The 22,016-nt window shown below is 46.5% G+C and overlaps 1 protein-coding gene across 2 annotated transcripts in view; it reads left to right on the top strand.

Moving 5' to 3' along the window:
* Nucleotides 1–1,444: 1,444 nt before the first annotated feature.
* The window catches only part of LOC144942261 (uncharacterized), a 43,772-nt gene continuing 23,200 nt past the window's right edge, over nucleotides 1,445–22,016 (top strand). Inside the window, exons 1-3 of one of the 2 annotated variants that reach the window (XM_078869006.1) lie at nucleotides 1,445–1,550; nucleotides 9,667–12,110; nucleotides 15,697–15,938. In XM_078869006.1, the coding sequence (XP_078725132.1) occupies nucleotides 10,172–12,110; nucleotides 15,697–15,938 (2,181 nt within the window). In that variant the 5' untranslated portion in view covers nucleotides 1,445–1,550; nucleotides 9,667–10,171. Of the gene's footprint in view, nucleotides 1,551–9,627; nucleotides 12,111–15,696; nucleotides 15,939–22,016 lie in introns of those variants that run through there. The other variant, XM_078869007.1, reaches the window with a different exon arrangement.

The following is a 22,016-nucleotide window of genomic DNA, read 5'->3' as shown; positions in this document are numbered from 1 at the left end:
CAGCCCCTCCCCACCCAGCCCCTCCCCACCCTCCCCACCCTGCCCTTCCCCACCCTCCCCACCCAGCCCCTCCCTCCCCTCCCAGCCCCACCCTCCCCACCCAGCCCCTCCCCACCCAGCTCCACCCTCCCCACCCAGCCCCTCACCACCTTCCCCAACCAGCCCCTCCCCACCCAGCTCCACCCTCCCCACCCAGCCTCTCCCCACCCGCCCCACCCAGCCCCTCCCCACCCAGCCCCTCTCCACCCTCCCCACCCAGCCCCTCCCCACCCAGCCCCTCCCTGCACGACGGACACAATAATCCCCTGTGGGCTGGTGTAACCTGGAGGTTCCTTCCAGTAAAAGACAACGCTGAGGTATTTCTTCAAAGTGTCATTTCCTCTTCTCCCCCACCCACCCCAACGTGTGCAGTTACTACTATAGAGTCTGCAGATACTGCTATGGGGCCGTCCATAAATGACGTCATGCACCTAGGGGGGGGGGGGTCAGACATTTGTGACGATGTGTGATGAGGGGGGGGGGGTTGAGAAATGTGACGTCACATGAAAATGCGCAACTTTAAATAAATATAGACGACACGTTCTACTTCATTAAATAAACTTTTTAATGTTTTCTCCTACAACATCAGAGTGCAGCGGTACATTAAATACGCACTACAATGACAATAGTTAAAGCGATTTGAAGCATGTTTTTTTATGGGGGGGGGGGGGGGCAGAGCTTTGTAACGTCATATTTGAGGGGGGGGGGTCTGACTTTTTGGTGACGTCGTGTGACTAAGTAGTCACTACTATAGTCAGTAGATACTACTATTGAGTCAGTTGTTATTACTTTAGAGACAGACACTACTGTAGAGTCACTATAGCAGTATGTAGGGTGTTTAGGTATATATATCTACACGGGAGTAAAAAAATGTTGAGGGTGGCGGGGGATCGATAATTTTCAGAAACCTTTTCGATCAACTATTTACCCCCCCCCCCCCACTTTCTATAACTTTTTTGACTTCTAATTTTATTGACGCACAAATGAATGGACATAGAAACCGCACGCCGGGCTTTCACAATAGCTTAGTATTTGTGTATGTATATGTTGTGTTTTAAAGTTTTGAGAAGTTTTTAAATTTATTTTTCCCCGGGCAACGCCGAGTTAAATTAAGAAGATCATTAAGTTATCCATGTTGTCATTCACACCATGACGTCACCGCATAGCTGGGCCAGTCCACTCTGAACACCAGGGGAAGGGGTGTTTGTCAACTCGCAAAAAATACATACAACAAATACCGAGCCTATAACTTATCAATTACAACACATACCTAATTATACTCAGTATTATTTGTTAATAGAAGTTATTCTATGATATTTGTTAAAAAGTGTTCACGAATCTAATGGCTTTTTCTCGGACACCCCCAGAGTGCAGCAAGGCACTTGGTAGAGTCCAGGGACGCGCCTCTTAAACTCCGAGTTTCCGCGCCTTACGTGTTTAAAATGTCCAATGTTATACAAACGCGGACTTTCTCTCATAAAACATAACCACTCGGCGCGTCCTAACACACGGTAAGCCCGTCGCTTCGCAACAGTTTCGCGATTAAAAGCTTTGAACGAATAAATACCAAATAACATTTGCCTCAGATTTGTGTCGAGTTATAACGGGGTGGTGATGATGGGCTTGGTGTGGGGGCGGATAAAGGGGACCCACTCATAACTGTTGTATTTATTTATTTATTGTAAATGCAAGTGGATATTTACGTGTTATAATAATGCATATTAACGTATTCTCCACCACTATAATGTTAAGAATCGTCACTAAAACGTTTGCCCGGGTTTATCAATAAAGTTATACAAAAAGTGGTTTCTCATAATCCCCGCACTGGATTATAAGACGCAGCCCCCCCCCCTCCAAACCACTTATCCATATCCCTGTAAAAGAACAGGCGAATAATCAACATAATTAAGTTACATACAACATGACATGATTGTTATTGGTAGTCGTCGGCATGTACGCGTGTAGGTTTAACTTCTTTCGCACCGTACGTAGCGAACCGTACTCATCGGATGTGCGGGTTAAAGGACAATAAACTAAACACAAAACGCGGCTTTAAAGAGCATAAAGCATAATGTGTCGTGCCGGACATACCGGGTCCCGTCATATAAATGTAGAATTTTCACCGCTGTGCAGGGGGGGAGGGGGGGGGTTAGTAAATGATGTCTCACGCCTGATCAATATTATCGTATCGTACACTGCTACTCAGGGATTGTGGAATAGAGATCGATCAGTATTGCTCTACTCGATTGCTGGCCAGACAGTTGAGCTCAATGCTCGTTGTCCGCTCACTTTGATCGATGGATATTATCGTGATGCTTTGTTTGAGTTTGATAGACACTTTAGTTCGCGAACGTTAAGGGAGATAATAATGTATTTAACATGTATTTAAAATGTAGGGAATAACAATGTATTTAAAATGAAGCTATCTTGCATGAGCGAATCGGGCGGAATGCACCACATTATCGTGATACTAAGCGAGGGTTGAGCCCGGATAGTGCTGGGATGGGTGACCTATTGTGTAACAGATTATATCGGCCGGCTGGGGTTCTACAGCAGAGGGCAGTGCAGAGAAATCCATCGTTGTGCTGTACTTCTATGCTCCCATCTTTCACCAATTCGCGCTGACCAGCGTGGTGAAGTATGGTCAAACAAACTCCCACAGCATATGGGAGCTTCCCCCCCCCCCCCACATTACAACTGTGGATAGATAGACAAAGGGCCGCAAGTTAACTTCATATTGTTTTTTTTATAAAGATGCCAAGCGATTGTGGAATTCGTGTATTTAGTGCAAAGATGCAAAGACGGAAGGTTTGAGGTACAGTGGTCAAAACCCCTTGTGTGTGTTTACATGAACGTCGATTAAAATGTTATTTTAAAAGTGTTGGAATGTCTAATCTTAAGTAAGATTGGATTCCCAGACTGCCTTTCATGTGCTTTACTGCCCAAAGAAACTCATTTTGTTTATTGTTTCAGTAATTTCTCTGAAATAATAATAATTTAATAATCTGGAAAGAAACTTGCACAACTTCCGCAAATTGTGTGGATAGTCTCTTTGGAAAATTTTATGCTGGATGAGGCCCCTCACGCAAAGTCGTGATGATAATTTGACAATACTTCACCATGCTGGTCAGCATGGGTTGAAGGCAGGAGCACAGAAGTACAGTTCAAAAGTGGATTTTACTTCACTTCTCATCATTGCCTACCACGAAGCCCCGCTCTCTACAATAATCAGTTTTATACATGGTGGTGGCCCACCGAAGAAAGTCTCAACCGTGATTAGCTTCGGAGATCTGATGAGATTTAGTGGTGCATTCTATGTGATTTTGTCATAAGTTGCCCAATGTTTTAAATCGCAAATATTCAGAAACTTGGTGTCTCTCAGATCAAACATGCACTGGGGTTATTTTGGGGGCCCTTCTTGGCAACCCTAGTCCATAATCCAGCAGTGTAAATTTCTACTTTCCCATGACAAAGCATAGGAATTACCACTGTAGATGTCTCACAACGTGGCACTGATTTTATCATCCTCGCAAAAGGAATGATGGGCGGAGTCCATCCCAATTCACAACACAAATGTATTTTATAAAGTTACTTTATTGGTAGTGCAGTGGGAATGGAGTTGTGCTATAAGCCCAAGGAATTCAGTTTCATTCCTGGCCACTGTTAACATCAATACCAAATGATATCTGGACTGGTCCTGGGCTCTCCATTCACCAATCCACACTGACCAGTATGGTGAAGTATGGCCAAACCCCCCCCCCCCATGACCGACGTGATGTGGGAAGGCCTCCATGCAGCAGTAGATTGGCAAAAGCCCTGTTTATTATTTTATTATAAAGTCACTTCAAAGTGGGCAAGATATTAATTAGGAAACCGATAAAAATGTAGCATGCATAGATTAAACCATTAATACAGAGTCCTAAACTCGTGACACGTGCTTGTGTCAGAATTCTTGTTTTACAGTTAATATATGTTGTGTGTAATGGGTTCATGTTACACCGTGCAGCCGCTAGATGCCGCTATACCTCCCACAGTGTAAAATAATACACCACAGTATTTCTGAATGGAATTGCGGCTCTGAATTACAATTCTTGGAATCACTGGGTAGGTGTTTCTTATTTTGCTTCTAGAAATGAGACAGTAGTAACATACATAAACATTAGGTGTCTAACGATGCATAATTTAAACGCATTAAAATGTATTAGTATGCTCATGATGTGCACGTACAATCGTTTCATCAGTCTACTGCTGGATAAGGGCCTCCCCAAGCATTTGTGGGTCGTATGGGATATTTTTCCCATACTTCACCCTGTTGCTCAGCGTGGGTTGGTGAAGGAGAGAAGGGAGCATAGGCGTGCACGTATGGAAGTGCAGTACAACAATGTATGTTAGGTCACTGCCCTCTGCTGCCAATTGAACTTCCTACGCACCGTATGTAGCCAACCGTGTTTAATCGGAGCTGTGGAATTGTGTGTGTGTGAGTAGATTACAATAAAACCAGGTGATTATGATAGTGTTACTTATCGACGAAGGGAGTGACTAAAACGGTACGAATATATCTGAGATGGTAAAAACAATGCAGAAAAAATGGAATCTTGGATCAAATCGCGGCCGTGAATCCTCACTCTGATTGTGAATGGTTACTTCCAAAAGAGCACACGTGAAATGTATATTTTAAAAGCCCACACAATGTAACTGGTATTTGTCAATCATCCCAATGATGGAAAATTACCTGCAAAACACTTAATAGGGAATTAACATAGCAACATTGACCCCCTATTGCGAATACCTGGCAGGATTGTCCTGAGAAAAAACCAACGAGTGTTGAGACTCAGGTTTTCCTGGGTAAACACGTGCACGTACATCAATAAGTAATACAAATTGGCATTGCCGCACAACTATTCCACTATATTATTGGTTCTTTCGGTAAAGTCACGTAGAAGGGAAACAATAACATAATAAAAATATAAAGCAATTAAATTCTCACGACGTTTCGACTGCAACACAAGCAATCATCATCAGGTGTGAAAACTACAGCAGGAACATTTTTATTTTGTTTCCCTTCTACGTCACTTTACCGAGAGAACCAAGAATATCAATCTCTGCAGTCACGAAAGCTTTAGATCAAAACTATTCCACTGTTAACAAAGAGAGGTCACCTTTCCCCGTATTCACAACGGTGCTCACTCGTGTTGTATTTTGTGACAAGCTGCAGACTTGGGGGGGGGGGAAAGGTTGGTTGTCCTATGAATAGCCAGGCTCCTGCCAAAGGAATGTGCAATTTCCGCCAATGGCTCAGGGCTGCCAAAGTAGCTTAGCGCCTCCCAATGATCCTTCCTCAGAAGATGATTTAGATGCTAAGTTATTATCTTTTCTAAATGCAACTAAATGGAACTGCTTTAAAATAGTTAATTTACACAATGCAATGTTGCATATCCGACCATTACATATTCATCTTGACAAATTAACCGCCCACATCCAGTGTAGTATTTTAGCATCATGCAACAGTTATTTCTATAGATGTACACATATCTGAACTTATCGCATATCTGCCGATACCTCAGACCCCAGCGGGTCAGACTCCAGCGGGTCAGATATGCGATGTTGTACTCTATTGTTTTTGAATTTATTACTAATTTAATACTTGGTTGAATATGTGACTCGAATTTTTATTTATTAAAAATTTAAGGTGCAATTGGACCTTAGTTTCTAGTGTTTTGTTTATTAATGTTGTACCATTCATGCTTTGTTTTACCTGTAATATTTTTAAATCAAATTTATGGTTTAACCTTGGACACAATTGCAAGTAAGAGCATGTATCATATTATCTTAACTGGTCATTGTAGGCTGAGGGTTAAAAATAAAAGTTGACTACAACTATTACCAGTAGGCCACTTGATTTTGTATATCCGAACCCTGACTCTTTACTCCAGCCTAGTGGGAGGATAAACTGATTTAGAGGTTGTAGCTTTGGTCATTAGTCCTAGTTCTGACTCGAACCCTAACACCACCAGCCCAACGCGGGCGGCAGGGTGGCACATTGAAAACTCTTGTGCCTCACAGCAAGACGGATCTAGGTTTGATACTCGATTTGGGCTCCTTTCTGCTTGGAGATTGTCCTCTCCCTGTTCTGGGTTTCCCTCCCTGGGTTTCCTCTGGGTTCTCCAGTTTACTCCCAGAGCTAAAAGAAAACATACAATGTAACTGGTTTTGGCCAAACATCCTAATACCTGCAAATCAATCGATTGGAATGACACATATCAACAACCTGTTCTAATGCAAAAACTTGGCAGGACCCTCCTCAACAATATTCTTGAGACTCATTGAGGAATTCCTTGGTCAACATGCATCATAATAATAAACAATGAATGCAATTATAAACTTGAGTAGCCCTGGTCTGGAGTAGCCCCGCTCTTGCTGATGATGAACGATACATTATAAGGTCGCACTCGGTACAGACAAAGTGCTTGTCACGAATGAACCACAATTCCTCGCTGATCTCGTCAAGGAGCATCAACCATCACTCGAACTCCGGTCATCCTCGCAACAGCGGATTTTGGCTCGCCATCGAACAAAGATGGTCACCGCATCGTGCACTTTCAGATGCGCTTCTCAGGCCGTTTGGAACGCTCTTCCGATATTAGGAAGCCACTGGAGCTATGCACTTTTAAATCATCTAGATTGAAAACTCATTTCTTTATAACTGCTTTTTTGTGTTTAGTTTGTACTTACCCTGCACCTCCAATTAGCATGGTTGGCTATGTACGGTGCGAAAGAAGTTCTACATACATTAATGTACTTTGCTGCGTGCGATTATTGCTTCATGGGACCGTGTGGGATGGTAATGGCTTGGGGGGGCCTTCGTCAAGCACTGGATTGATCTTGGCCAATGATGCGGTGAAGATGATGAATTGCGTGTCCCGGCTGCCCGGCATATGTCAAGCGACGCGATGCGACGCGACGGTACCCCCCGTGGTTGCCCTGTGGTCCAATCTGCACCGTAAACAAGGTTTAGTGTTACGGTCACGCGTCTCAGCTAAAAGCGACCGCCTCAATAATGGCCGCTTTAGATAAATATATCCATTTATTTACACCCGTAATAGTGCGGCCGCCCTCGTACAATCTTACACAAGGTGGGCTTGTTGGTGGGGTGAGTGCCGCTTGAAGTTTATATATGTTTTAACCAGGTTACAACTAAAGAGACAAGGATGGTCTCGTTTACAAGAGTTGGAGAGGGTTGCGTAGAAAGGTTGCTAACCATGGTCTTGCTCCTTCTGACCTCATCAGATCATGTTAGAAGCTAAGCAGAGTTGGGCCTGGTTAGCACTTGGATGGGTCACCGCTGACAGCTGGGTGTGGGAAGCATGCTAGAGGGCGCCCTTTCCTCTGTGTTCCGCAGGGGTCACATTCCTGTAGACTCAGAAGGAAACCTTCGGGTTTTGAAAGATGCGCAATCAGCACTTTAGCTGTCTCAGTTTGGAGACACCGCTCTGGGTTCAGTAGAAGACAGTCTTTCCTCGGAGTTCAGTAAGGACAGTCTCTCCTCTGGGTGTCTCAGTGGTAGACACTCTACTCTGTAAGTTCATTAGCCAATGCTTCCCTCTTGAGGTGTCTCAATGTCAGATATTCTCTGCTCATGACTCGGCAGCAGACATTCCTCTACATTCAGTAGAGACACTCTCCCATTCTGTATTCAGTACAGACACCCTCCCCTCTCAGTTCAGTAAGATGCACCTTTCCATCTGGGTGTCTTAGCAATAGATACTCGTCTAAGTTAAATAGCCAACACTCCCCTCTCTGGGTGCTTTTACTCCCAGATATTCTCCCATATTGACTCAGCTGCAGACATTCCTCTGTATTTAGTCAGTGCAGACATTCACCACTCTGCGTTCAGTATGAAACACCCTCCCGTCTGGATGTCTCAATATCAGAAACCCGTGCAGGCTGACTCAGTGGCAGAGGCCTGCGAAGAGATTGTGGTTACTACACGGTGCAACGAGTGTATTTATTGCAAATCTCTTAAGGGTTGTTGTGGTGAAACAAAGTTCACGCTGCAACGATTAGCGTGATGTAAGGGTCCCTTTGTAATGGTATTTGGCCTTTTTATCGTCTGCGTTTTGTGCTTTGATGTACTTCAAGTACAAAAAAGGTTACTTAAAATGTAATTCAACTGCAATGCACTCAAAATGAGCCTGTTTTATTTCCCACATGCTTAAAAAAACACAATTTCTTATTACCATTATTGCATACATTTTTCCTGAAATCGTTTTACAAACCGATAATTTGATGGGTGATATTATTATTCGTACCTCTGATTTGCATAAAATGGCTACATACGGTGCGGAAGAAGTTCATTGTACATACATTGTAATTGTGAACTCTTATTATCGTTATTATATAATTTGTTATAATTATTGTCTATTTATTATTTTGATAAATATTTCATCTGTTAAGATTGGATACTTCAAAATAAAATCAGCAAAAAGATCATCACAATACAGCAATATTTAGCAAAATGCACGATACGGTTACGGAAAATGTTACATCCTAAGATACGTCGTAGCATCGCCATGTTGCCGCAGCCTGAGTACAGACACTCTCTCCTCCAGGTTTTCTGAGACACCTTCCACTCTGGATGTCTCGAAAGGAGACACTCTAATTTCTAGGCTCAGTAGGGTCACTCCTCAACTCATCCCTATTTGATCTCTCGACACCATTGCGGGACTGTCACAGGCAGGAGGATGTTGACCGTGGACCTGTGCAAAGTGGCTCAGTGGCAGTAGTTGGCAAAGCGATGATATGCGTTGGGGCAAGTGTGAAGGGACTCTCACACACCAGACTGCATGCACACACACACCGTCTCATCGTGTGTGGCGGTGGCAGCGTCGCCCCACACACAGTGGGGTTCTGGTTAAAATAGTATACGGTGCTAACAGGTGACGGTGTTCTAAAATAGACGTAAACCCTCTTGCTGCTGCTGCTGTATGGCCAGGGTCAGCGGCCGGGTCAGTGTGCTGTCTGTGCGACGGATACACGGGCCTGCATGCCCATGTACGCACGTTGCATACTAAAAGGACTCCATCTAAATATACAGGCACTCTTACTGTATATCCGGCAGAGTGGTTAGAATGTGTGACTCACAATCGGAAGGATACGAGTGTAAGGTCCAATCGCGAGTCAATCCAGCCTGGCGTCACATCACATGATTACCACTTCGTTGTATAGGGTAATGGTGGCTGCCTGTGGTTATCTGCTATAGGAATAAGGATTGTCATGGATATCCCATAAAATTCCATTGTCACAAAAAGTAGGGTTTTGATGAGTAGGCAAATGAAATGGATGGGAATGTTGAATTACTAATTTCAATGCGCAGCCGTCTGGGGAAATGTTACAATACATTTTAAAACATTTTTATTAAAAGTTAATAAAATGAAGCTAGCATTAGTTATGTGTAAAATACAAATATATTTTTGGCTGATCAGATTGTGAACACAAATGTGACATTTCCATCATTAACTCAAGACCAGCAACAGAGATGGTAAATGCCAATTCATATCCTTCAGAGTAATAATTTTGATACATGCCTTCTGTACATTTATTTTAATGTATTGTGCATTTTATTTTCAGATAACTGAAGAAATGCGACTGGAAATTGACTGGAAATGAAAATCGTCGTCATTGTCAGCATTTAAACGAAGAAGATGACCTCTGTTAGTTATATACAGCGTTATCATAGTTATTATCTCTGATATGCATCATCAACATTGCCATTGTCATTACCGTCTTCATCGTTGTCATCAATGTAATGAACTTGAACTGCAAAATTGACAAAATAATGCAGAAACTGACCCATTAGATGACAACTGCTTTTAATTTAGTTCATACTCAAAGTTATTTCAACAATGTAGTTCTTTAGACATGTCATATATTGTTTCACCTGCCCAATAAATATAAAAACCCATTTAATTTCCAAATTCATGCCGATCACATAAAAAATATATAACATAATTTTGAGTACTCGCCCTTTTTGTAACCAGGAAATTTAAACTCACTAACGAATACTTCCTTACAAAAGTTCAAAACTCTGAATTTTATAAATAAACGTACAACCAATAAAAGCGGAATTCTCATAATGGAAGACTGGCGGCAACAGCAGCTGCTGCTCTCTCAGTCACTCTCCACCTCGTCATCCCTCTCATCTCTGTCATCCCTGTCATTGTCCTCATCTTCGTCGTCGTCCCTTCGCCCCGGCCCTCCCGCCGCCTATAAGCTCGTGGCGACGAGCGTGACCCATTTCGGCAGCGCTCGCGCCGAGGCCTGCCTGCCCAGCATCACCACGCCGCTGAGCCGTGCCGTGCACCATTGTGTGGCCACCGACAACGCCGCCAAAACCGCCAGCACCGCAAAAACCACCGGCAAGTGGGACGGCAGTCATGGCTGCAGTCCCAGAACCACTGAGGCTCAGAGGGCTGGCGGCACCCTCAATGCCACCAGTCAAGGTGGCCACTTTCAAGACGTTGGTGAAACTGGAGGTGCTTTTCCAGTTTTGGCACCCCACTGTGATGAGCTACAAAATGGCTGCTTTCGAGAGGGTGTCTCGCCGGGCTGGTGCGGCGTGGCTTCGTGCCGGGTGGTGCACCGCGGCACGTGTTCCCCTGCAACCCCACGAATTGTGCATAGCTCACCTGTGAAGGCGACCGCCTTCGCCATGGGTGGGGGTCGATGCTCGAACGACGATGGCCTCACTAATTTATTCATCGGCAGCAGCGGCGACTCCTCCTATTGCGGTTCCACGGCTCCCAAGAATAACGTGGTCCTTGCCCGGAAGAGCCTCGCCAGGCCTAACGTCGCTGTGGGAACAATAGAACTGGCGAGCGGCAAAATCAAAGAGTTTTCCCGACAAACGCAGCAAGCGCAGGCGAACGCGGCGCGCAGGAGCCCCCGGCGGAATAAAGGAGCCTCCAACGCCAAGGCCCCTGCGACAGTGAAACACGCGTCGAGGATGAAACCAATCTCAGATCCAGAGACATCACTGTGCGTGGCCCGACCGAGCGGCAGGGCAGGTCCTGATGCGGCCTTCGACCTGCTCTTGCCGTATCTGCGCCAGGGTCTCCTCGTCAGGCTCCTGGAGGAAGCCGGCGCCTCCACGGGCGGAGATAACACCGGGAGTGTCGAGCAGTTTCTGTCGTCGTTGTTCGCATCGACGACATCGGCGCCTTCGACGGCCGCTTTCTCGTCCACAGAGGACATCCGAGCCTGCCTGCAGATCCTGGTGAAGTGCTCGGAAGACCTGAAGCGGTGCACCAACATTATCAAGCAGTGTGTCGACGAGAAGTCTCAGCGCGACGGCAAGGCGGTGCGTGCCGGTTGCGGGTCGTCTTCTCCTGACCTCCACCGGGCCCTGCCCGACACGGCCGGGCCTGAATTTCTCGCGGCATTCCTTGGGGGTGCCGTCGCCGCGGCAGCCGCAGCAGGATTTGGTTCTATTGCCCCCCCGTCCTACGAAGACGTTGTCTCCTCCTCGTCCCACCCAGGCCGCCCTGCTACACCTCTGCCACCAAACGAAATGCCATTACGACGGTCGCTGGAGTTGAAATCGTCATCGTCTTCGCATCCGACATCAAAATTCACAGGAAGGAAACCGTCGAACAAAACATCATCTTTGTTCTCACTAGCTCCTAGTCCGAATTCTGTGGCAATTGTTCCACCATCGCAGGATACAGGTGCTGACTTGCTGTTGCTACCAACACAGGCGACCAGTGAGGATTGTGCTTCCAGAAGTGTTGATGGTGGTGTCGCAGATAACGGGAAGCTGCCTCACATGTTGATCAACTCCACCAACATGGCGGCTGATTTTCCACAGCTCCTTCCGGCCGTGGAAAGTGCAGGAAGTATCGGGGAAAAGCGTGAGTATGATGTGGATCAGATTCTGGTGGAGTTGGAGAACATTTCCAAGGAGTTTTCGTCACCATCTCCTGTGAAGTCGAATGCTAAATTGGATCCGGCAAAAGGCGCGAAGGCAAACGACCGAAACGATAACGACGAGGATGAAGATAAACTGCTGGGGAAGGGTGAGTCGCACATTCAGCTATTATTTTACTGAAGTTAATGCTCGATTGTGTGCAAGTGGAGTATGCAAGATGTGGATTAACCGTCCTTGCAAAGAAATAAATAACATATTTACAATGCATGCTGGTTTAATGAAAGGCTGCTCCTCACTGCTCAATGGTTAATAACTATTGACAGCACAACCCGTCGACAAGGAAACCGATTTACCTTAAAGAACCAGTCAAAACACACGATGGATTTTACTTCTTAATCCCCCCATTCTATGGACAAATTACATTTTATAGTATCATTGACTTTTCACTATCCTTGTTTTAGCCAGGCCACATTTCCCCCTCCCTCCAATAGCCCGGATAATTGAGGGTTTGACTGTATTCATATTTTTACAATGTTCATTTTTCTTGAGTTTAAAGTAATTGTTGGCAAATTCGCAAAGTGTAATAAACCGTGCCATGGGGCGTTTTATCTAAGCGGAGGACTCGGCTATCTAACGCCAAGCAAGCAGCGTCATCGAGGGATGCCATTATTTACGAAGAAAACTTTAGGACAGTCGTTCCCAGCAACCATCACCTGTGACCATTGGTGGGCAACTGGGCAATGGAATTTCTTAATGCAGTCCATTCTTACCAGTCAGGTAGTCACCACTTAGTCAATATACAATACATTACAAGCTCAGCTTACCAGGAAAGTTATCAGTCCGGAGGCTGCTCCTTCATCCATCCAGATCCCACTCATGCAGGAACTTAAATCTGCCATTTCTTAAAATTAAGAGAGCGCGTGACATCAGAGACAGCCTCTGGGCCTCTGTCTATGATCTGATTAGGAGTTGCTGTGGTAACCGTTGTCTGTTATGATTGCACTAATATTGCCCCAGTGGATCATGGCTGTAAGAGCAAGCAGGCAAGAGTTGACATTCTCGAATAGGGTCGGGTTGTGTGGGGTTGGCAGTGAAGCAGTGGCAGTGTTCATCTCCTCACATTGACATTGCAGCTTTAATGCAGAACAAATCATTCCTGCTCCTGTTGTTCTTCTCGTACAGCTCAAACTTTGTAACTCCATTTTAGATTTACAACCAAATATAAACAGTTATTTACAACTATATCTCAAACCACTTCTGGAAAAAGGAAAGCCTCTCCACACTTTGTCGGTCTTGGGGGTTGTGTGGCCATCTTCACCATGCTGGTCAATGCGGGTTGGTGAAATCAGGGCACAAAACCGGTTTAGATTTCACTCGGCTGCGATGTCAGCTGTGCCCAGAAATCAAACTCTGGTTGGTCAGGTTTATAGAGCAACCACTACACCACCGCTCTGAGTCTTACATTAAATCGACATAAATAGATATATAGCTAAAAAAGCCTAAAGTACTTTCTGTAGGTTTTCAGAAAATTCATCAGCCAGAAAAATATATGTGCAGGCTGGAAACGATATATATACACACACCAATTGTATAGTATTAGAATGTATGCAATTAAAAATAGAGGACATAAACACACCAGAATGTTTCAGCATGCTTTGTTTGCCAGGGTAATGGCACGACATTCTTGTATTAATTTTGCACACAGCCTTCGATATTTACCAACCTGGTACATAACACTAGAGGGCAGCCTGTTCTACAGACAAGATTACGGGATGCCTGACACCTGACCATCATCAGACACTTACACATTCCTGCGGAGGGAGCTGGTAGGAACGTTGGGTTGCTCGGTCAATGGCCAGGGTCAACGGCGGCGTGGTGTATACCGCAAATATGCCCGACTGTGAGGGCGGGCACAAGCCGGCGTGAGTAGGTTAAACGTTGAGTTTTATAAGGGCACCACGGGGTGACCAGCCCCTCTCCACCCAGCCCCACCCCTCCCACCCCCCACCCAGCCCCACCCTCCCCACCCAGCCCCTCCCCACCCTCCCCTCCCCACCCAGCCCCTCCGCACCCTTCTCACCCAGCCCCTCCCCACCCCTCCCAATTTTGGATGCACGACGGACGGACGGACACAATAATCCCCTGTGGGCTGGTGGAACCAGGTGGTTCCTACCAGTACAAACTGGCCTGATATTTGTCCGAGACCTTACGGCCATTCACTGGTAAGACCACCTCTTCTGTAAACTCAGCTCACCTGGTATCGTCAATTAAAGACTTCTCACTATCCCCAGGTAATTTACTCGTCAGTTTTGATGTAGTTTCTTTGTTCACCAAAGTTTCTGTGCCCCTGATACCATTGCAATCATTGAAGATTTGGTCTAACAAGGATTGAATGCTGATGTACCAGCCCTGGTGAGACTGCCTTCATTCTACAAACAAACTGAAGGCACCCCAATGGGTTCTCTTTTATCTCCGGTTGTAGCCAATATTTTCATGGAAAAATTTGAGACGGACGCCATCCAGGTATCCACTCTATGCCTGACCCTTGTGGAAGAGGTACGTGGATGACACGTTTGTCATCTTGGCCACATGGCCGGCCGGCTCTAAACCAATTCCTCAACCACATCAACTACATACACCCAGCCATCAAATTCACCATTGAGGTAGAAATGGATTGCATGCTACCTTTCTTGGATGTCCTAATCGAAAAGAGACCAGATGGCTCAATGAGCCATTCTGTCTACAGGAAAGTAACCCATACTGATGCCTACCTAAAACCTGATTCCCACCACCATCCATCCCAGAAGAATTCCCTCATAAAAACGCTACACCATAGAGCTCAATGTATCTCCGACCATGAACACCTAACCAGTGAACTCAAACACGTACACCAAGCTCTCAAAGCGAACGGATATTCTGACGACACAATCCGCAAAGCCATCACCCGAACCGTGAGGAAGGAGCCATCTGAGCATCCAAGCAAAACCATCACCCTGCCATACATAGCAGGGGTAACCAAAAATATTTCCAAAATCATGAACAAACACAAGATCCAGGTCCGATTTAACACAGCACATAAAATTCGTGATCTGATCCCATCTGTGAAGGACAAGATTCCTGACTTGCAATATCCCGGCGTCTACAAACTAAGCTGTATCTGCGGCAGCACATTGAACTAAGAATACAGTTATCGCTTGTTTGATCTCACAGTACAGCATTTATTTTTTTTACAAGTTTCTGAAATCTCCCTCTGGCTCTGAGTACCGTTTACACAGCAGTATAAATAGGTTTACCAAAGTGGGTCGCGTTCGTCAGGGTAAAGCGTGGATACGTCCACCCTCTGGGATGTTTGTAGAGCGCCCTCTAGTGGAGGCCCTTCAGCCAGTCGTGGCAACAAATATATTCAGGCCTTCACCATCATCTTATTTTTATTGCCATCATCATTATTATTGGTCATTGCCACCTATAATTGGAACAACAGGTCACCACTTCTTCCAACCCTATAACCCATTTACCTGAACTCTAAACCTAACCCAGGTCTCCTCTTTGCATTTCGAGTGTGCCCCCCCTCCCGCCAGCAGTAACCATGAGAGCTGCACTTTCACCACTTTTACAAGACTGTTGTGTAATATACAATTTTTTTATGCACACCTTTTTCATAACTGCTTTAAACACTGGTCCTAATGCAAACTGCACCACCGCCACCCCTCCACCCGTCCACCCTCTCTACCCAGTGCTGGCAGTGATGGAGGGCCTGGCCACGGACCTGGCGCAGTGCGGCGCCACCGGCTCGGGCGCCCGTCTGTCGGGCGAGGCACAGGTGCGGGCCAAGCAGGACCTCATGGGGCTTCTCATGGAGAGACTTACCACGGCGCTGCAGGGTCCCGAGTCAGGCCCCACGGCCCTGGCAGTTTCTCAGGAGCGGCACGCCCACCAGGCAGCTGGCGCAGATGCGGCGGAGGCGGCGACGCATTTGGTAAGCGGCGGAGGGCTTGAGTGTGTGCACGTGTGCGCTGTTGTGACGTCACCGTCATCAATAGCTTTTTTTCGCTTGTACAATGGCAGCTCAATAACCGCAATGGGGTTTTTCCAATGCAAAAGCTGAGGCTGTGCCTGCCGACACTACATGTAGTGAACAAGTTGAGATTCATGTAGATGAATTGGTGACACCGTCTTCACAGTGTACTGACTGACGTTACACAAATAATACGTCATTAAACCCGCCCCTGGCTATGCTTGACTCTGAGCTACATTTCAAATGTTTTGTGAGGCTAGAGTGTATCACCATTATGTTCTGGCTTGGTGCAGCCAGTAGAAAACCACCCATATCATGAGGGGCCACGTACTATCTCTGCTCGCATGCACCAGTGTAAAAGGGGTATTCGTGTGTGTCTCCATGTCTGTGTTTTGTCTCCCTCTCAAATTTAGTTGTACCTGATGACGACTGCTTGTGTTGCAATAAAAACGTCGTATTCTATTTTATTTATTTTCTTTCTACGTGACTTTACTGAAAGATCCAAAGAGTAATTCCTGCAGTCACGAAAGCTTAAAATCAAGTCATAATATGTATTTCATTGGCTGGGTAAAGTTGTGTGGAAACTGCCTAACCTGTCGCTTCACACAGATTTATCTTGGGTTTAACGAGACTGGATTGTGTGAGGAGCTCAATAATCCTTGCAAGATCTGGACACTTTCCCATTAGTGAACGCCTCTGACAAGGCGAGGCTGCGTTGGCTGGGTCATGTAATAATAATAATGCAATTTTTAACGTGTGCAAATTTGCGGACGTAACGGCCGCAACTCAGAGGCGCGGAGCCAACATCAGAGTCGCTCGAAAGCGTGGTTATAGAGGTGAGTTTTTAAGTGTCTCTTGAAGGAGGCGATTGAGGTGATGCTGCGAATGTGCAGAGGGATAGCGTTCCAGACTGTTGGGGCTGCCACCGAGAAGCGGCGCATAGACATGACCATCCTGGATCTTGGTATCAAGAGGAGGTCGTGAGTCGCGCTGCGCAGGCATCTGCCGTGTGCTGAGCTGCAAGTCGTCAATAATGAAGAACGGTACGGCGGGCAGGCAGATGTGAAGGCATTGTGGCAGAGGCAGGCGATCTTGTGTGTGACCCTACTTGCGATGGGTAGCCAGTTGAGGGCACGGAGACAGGCGAGTGAGTCGAGACGGGGATGAGTGTGGCCAATGACGACACGTGCTAGGTTGTTTTGTAGTCTTTGAAGTTTTTTTTTGTAGCTTGCATGCCCATCCACTGCATGCCCAAGCAGCTTCTGTTTGGCTGGATATAGGGTAGAAAATGTGTGGAGCATGGCCTAGAGAGTAGGTGGGCTGATGTGTGGGGGGAACTAGGAGCTGAGTAGACTTTCCGGTGACTGGTACCAGTTGAAGGCAATCGCAGTTCAGCAGCAAAGGAGGGCAGACGAGCCATACTCATGGCAGAGGTCGCAAACGGGTTTTGATTCCTTACCCGTACCCGGCCGCACCAGGGTCGCAAACGTGTACCCGTACCCTACCCGATACCCGGCCGGGTACGGGTAGCCAGGTATCGGGTAGGGTACGGGTATCGGGTACCCGATTGCGACCTCTGGGATGAAGCCATGTTGCAGGCGCAGGTGGGTTGATTCTAGGAACTTGAATTGTGAGAAGAGACAAGACGTTGGGAAATGATTGACAAACGGTGACTCACCAGTGACTCACGGCCTTCTCACTCATTGGTTGGGGTGAGTCACGTGCGGCTACCTGTACCCGTACCCGGCCGCACCAGGGTCGCAAACGGCTACCCGGGTAGCCGGGTATTGGGTAGGGTACGGGTATCGGGTACCCGATTGCGACCTCTGCCGGGTGGCTAAAACATAGTGATGTGCCACATTGGGAAGCTCAGATGTTGCATCTGCCAGTCATCGCAATCAACACCTTGCACTGTCATGTGACCTGCTAACGTGCCTTTGATACTTCAAATGATCTTAGAATACACCTACCCTGGCACAAGTTGGGGGTTATTGATGTGTGTGTGCGTTTGTGAAGGATGCTAGGAATAGTATGAAAGGATAGGGTAAGCAATAGGTAATGGTGCAATTCACTTCTACAGCGTTTTTGTGAATGGACATGATTTGGGGTTGTGATTAGATACAAAAAAACATTATTGTCTCATTTGTATTCTCTTTATTGTCTAGTTTGTAAAATTTAGTTTGCTCAATCAGCTTAAATGTAAACTTAGCATATAATTTGCATACAATATGCATATATTGGAAATCGATTCTCACAAGTGCAATTCTAATTGTGTACCATGAGCTGAAGAATCAATGCTTCATTACATATTCATGAACAATATTGATGTGATTATTAATTTCTTACACAATTCAAAGTTGGCAACTGGGTTGTCAACTTACAGTCAGACACATAGGTTGTGTGCTGTATAAGGCAGACCTTACGAGTGTGTGTTTGTGAGTGCTTGTGAGTATGGGTGTAATTATACGCCCTCATGATTCGATGAATTGTTGCAATTTAGGGTTACAATTACATTTATTTTTTTACATTGTGGTGAATGCAGCGGTGACTAGTGGCTACAGAGGGTCACGCATGTATGTATGTTGAACTTATTTCGCACCGTACGTAGCCAACCATGATAATCAGAGGTGTAATTAGGAATGGCAAAGCATGCGATCTTTCGATGCATGGATTGGTCAGGTAAATAATCAATGCACATTTTCGATTTAAAGCTTTCGTGACTGCAGGGATTCATATTCTTGGATCTTTCGGTAATGTCACGTAGAAGGGAAATAATAGAATAATAAAAATAAAACATAATAAAATTCTCACGACGTTTCGGCCACAACACAAGCAGCCGTCCTCAGGTGAAGAACAGAGCTCTGAGAATTTTATTATATTTTATTTGTATTATTTCCCTTCTACGTGACTTTACCGAAAGATCCAAGAATATAAAAATCAATGCACACCTTTTAGGCTCTGCAAACATTGTTCCATGTGTATCAGACAAACCATGTTTTTTCAAGTCTCAGAACTGGAATTTTGCCAAATTTCGTGAAAAAGCTAATGTTCTGTCTTTCTGTACTTTCATTGGTGACCAAGCTGAGACCATAAACTCACCACAGCTGAGAACCTGGTTTAATCCCAGGTGGCTGACACCCGGATTTAAAACCCATATCTTCAGGTTCTGGTTGTATATTCTTGATCTCTCAGGCACCAGGCCAGCTCCGTGACATCATTCTCAGGTGGCGTGCATTGAATTATTTTTTATTCTTTTGCCCCAACTTCATCCCAATGTTGCGATCATTGGTACGTCATGACGAGAAGAATCCATGATATCTCGCAGAGGGTTGCAGTACAATCCGAGTACAGATTGTCAATCTGAGTACAAAATGTTGGGGATATGCTCTCCAACACACCGGTGTGCTGCACTAGCAATGACTTGGTATGTTCTGTTTACGGGACAAACCTTACTAATTTACGCGATCTAACCCAACAAACCTACATTATGGAAACATTTATCGTGATGAGATTTTTTTTTCTGGTCATTGGTGACCGGGCTGAGACCATCAACTCACTGTACTTGAAACCCCGGTTTGATCATGTGCGGGGTGACTGGATTAAAACCCAGCAGCGCAGTGGTGCTGGCTCTGCATATCAGAGCCCTGAGCTACACGGCCACCTTCGCGTGAGAGTTTTTTTTTCAATGCAGCTGCGGTAACGTGACTGGCGCCAGAAGGGCGCCACAAACAGGATGTTACTTGCTGCGTTGCATCCTGGGAATTTCTGTTTATTTATGGAAGAAATTACGTCGCGATTGAAGCTTTGTGTTGTACAGTAATTGACTATAATCAAAACCAGGTCTCACCGCGTGAGTCCGTGGTAACAGCACGTGCACACGCGCACACTGGCATGTATAACAAGCCCTTAATTATACTTTGTAGGCTATCGGGGAAAGTGCCGTTAGCCCATTGAGGCTTGGACGGTACACACATGAGGTCTGGGGGAGCCAATTTGTACCACACCAGCGCTGATGTTTGTAACCAATTACCACACGCCAGGTGGAATGCATTTCAGGTTGAATCGATCTTTTTCAGAATTTGTATTCAGACTCGAAGAATACGATGAGCTATAAAGCTTTTTTTCACAGATGTCCAGTATATGTGGGTTAGACAGTTACAACAACAAACAATGCAACATGTATTAAGGGTTTGGATTAAAATACCGATTGGCAACTCAATTCATCAACAACAACAACCGCCATTCGCCACTAAGTGGCGGTGACGTCACCACGACGCTTGTGCCAGGCTAAGTGCACCTTGAGGCCACGTGAAGTGTCGAACGCCCGCTGGCAGGAGATCACGGGACAGACCCAGCAGGTGCCACGGGTCGACTGACCGAGATGACCGAAATGACTGGCTGATGCACCACCTGTGCCCCCTACTGTACCAACTTCCTGTGCTTTAGCCACCCGGCGCTCCGCTCGTTGTTGTGAGCGTCGCCGCTCCGCCCTCCGTTGTTGTTGGAGGGCGACTGCCTCCAACTGCCCAGTAGCGTCCTTCACGAGCCTCCTCCACTGAGGCCGATCTTGACACCGCTGGTACCAGTCATCGGCAAGTCCACTCAGCTCCACGTCCTCCTGTACCACATCACTCCATCTCTTCTCTAGCCCGTGCCGCGCCCGTTTAGCCCCCTCGATCCGGCCGAACAAAAGCTGTTTAGGCATGCGGTGGCTGGGCATGCGGGCTACATGACCCAGCCAATGCAGCCTTGCCTGCCGGAGGAGCTCACCGATGGGACTTTGACCAGATCTTTCAAGGATTTGTGAGCTCCTCACACAATCCAGCCTGGTTAAACCCAGGATGGATCGTAGGCAGGCCAGCCTAAATGTTTCCAACCGGCGAAGATGCTCCATTAGGGGGGTCCACGTTTCGCAAGCGTAGAGAAGGGAGGGAATGACTGTGGCCGAGAAGACCTGAAGCTTCGTGCGGAGCGACAGACCAGGTAGCTTCCACACAGCGTTACGCAACCGATGAAAAATATATTTCCGCTCGACTGATTCGGAGTGAGACCTCTGCTGTTAAACTGGAGCCGGTCATAAGCACACTGCCCAGGTATGGGAAACTCTCCACTCTCTCCACTACTGCCCCATCACCGATTGGGAGTTGTGGGGGTGGAGTGTCCGATGGTACAAAATACCCAGGCAGGTGCTTAGTTTTGGTGGGGCTGATGGTAAGGCCCCACCTCTTAGTGGCACGCTCCAGTCTCAGCAGCAGCGTCTCCAACTCCTCTTCTGAATGAGCAGCTATTACCAAATCATCGGCATACATAACGTGGTTGACCAATAGGGAGCCATCCCTTGATCGCACCCGGGCGTCGATCAACCTCCCATTGTATCTGTACCAAATGGAAATTCCCCCGGTACAGCTATTGAAGGCTTCACGAACTACGTGGTCAAAATAGATGTTAAATAATGTGGGAGCCAGCGGACATCCCTGTCGCACCCCAAGGTGTACAGGGAAAGGCTCTGACTCCCGGCCACGTAGTTTTACCCGGGCCCGCTCACCATCATGAAGGTCCTTAATGATCGTGAGCAGAGGGTCAGGGACTCCGAAAGCACGAAGAACAGCCGAGAGCCCAGGCCTACTGATGGTATCATAGGCCTTGACCAGGTCAATAAAGCAGAGATGTAGGTCTTGTTGGAATTCCCTACACCTCTGCTGTAACAGACGGACGGAAAATATGGCATCTGTGCAGGACCGCCCTTTCCTGAAACCGCGTTGGGGCTCCGCAAGCCTCTCCTCAGCGTGCCTAGCAAGGCGATGTTGAATAATCCTTGCCAGGACCTTTCCCGGCACACTGAGGAGTGAGATGCCCCTGTAGTTGTTACAGTCTGTGCGGTCCCCCTTCTTAAAGAGGGGGACCACCAGGGCATGAACATACACACACTCGCACACACCCATCAGTATGCAAAACACTAACTATCACTTCACACACACCATTAACACACACATACCCTCATCAATTAGCACACACATGTTCACACCTATCAGCACACAA

Source organism: Lampetra fluviatilis, chromosome 27 (genome assembly GCF_964198595.1).
Source record: "Lampetra fluviatilis chromosome 27, kcLamFluv1.1, whole genome shotgun sequence".
NCBI classification, from domain to species: domain Eukaryota; kingdom Metazoa; phylum Chordata; class Hyperoartia; order Petromyzontiformes; family Petromyzontidae; genus Lampetra; species Lampetra fluviatilis.
This window is presented reverse-complemented; position numbering and strand designations above follow the sequence as displayed.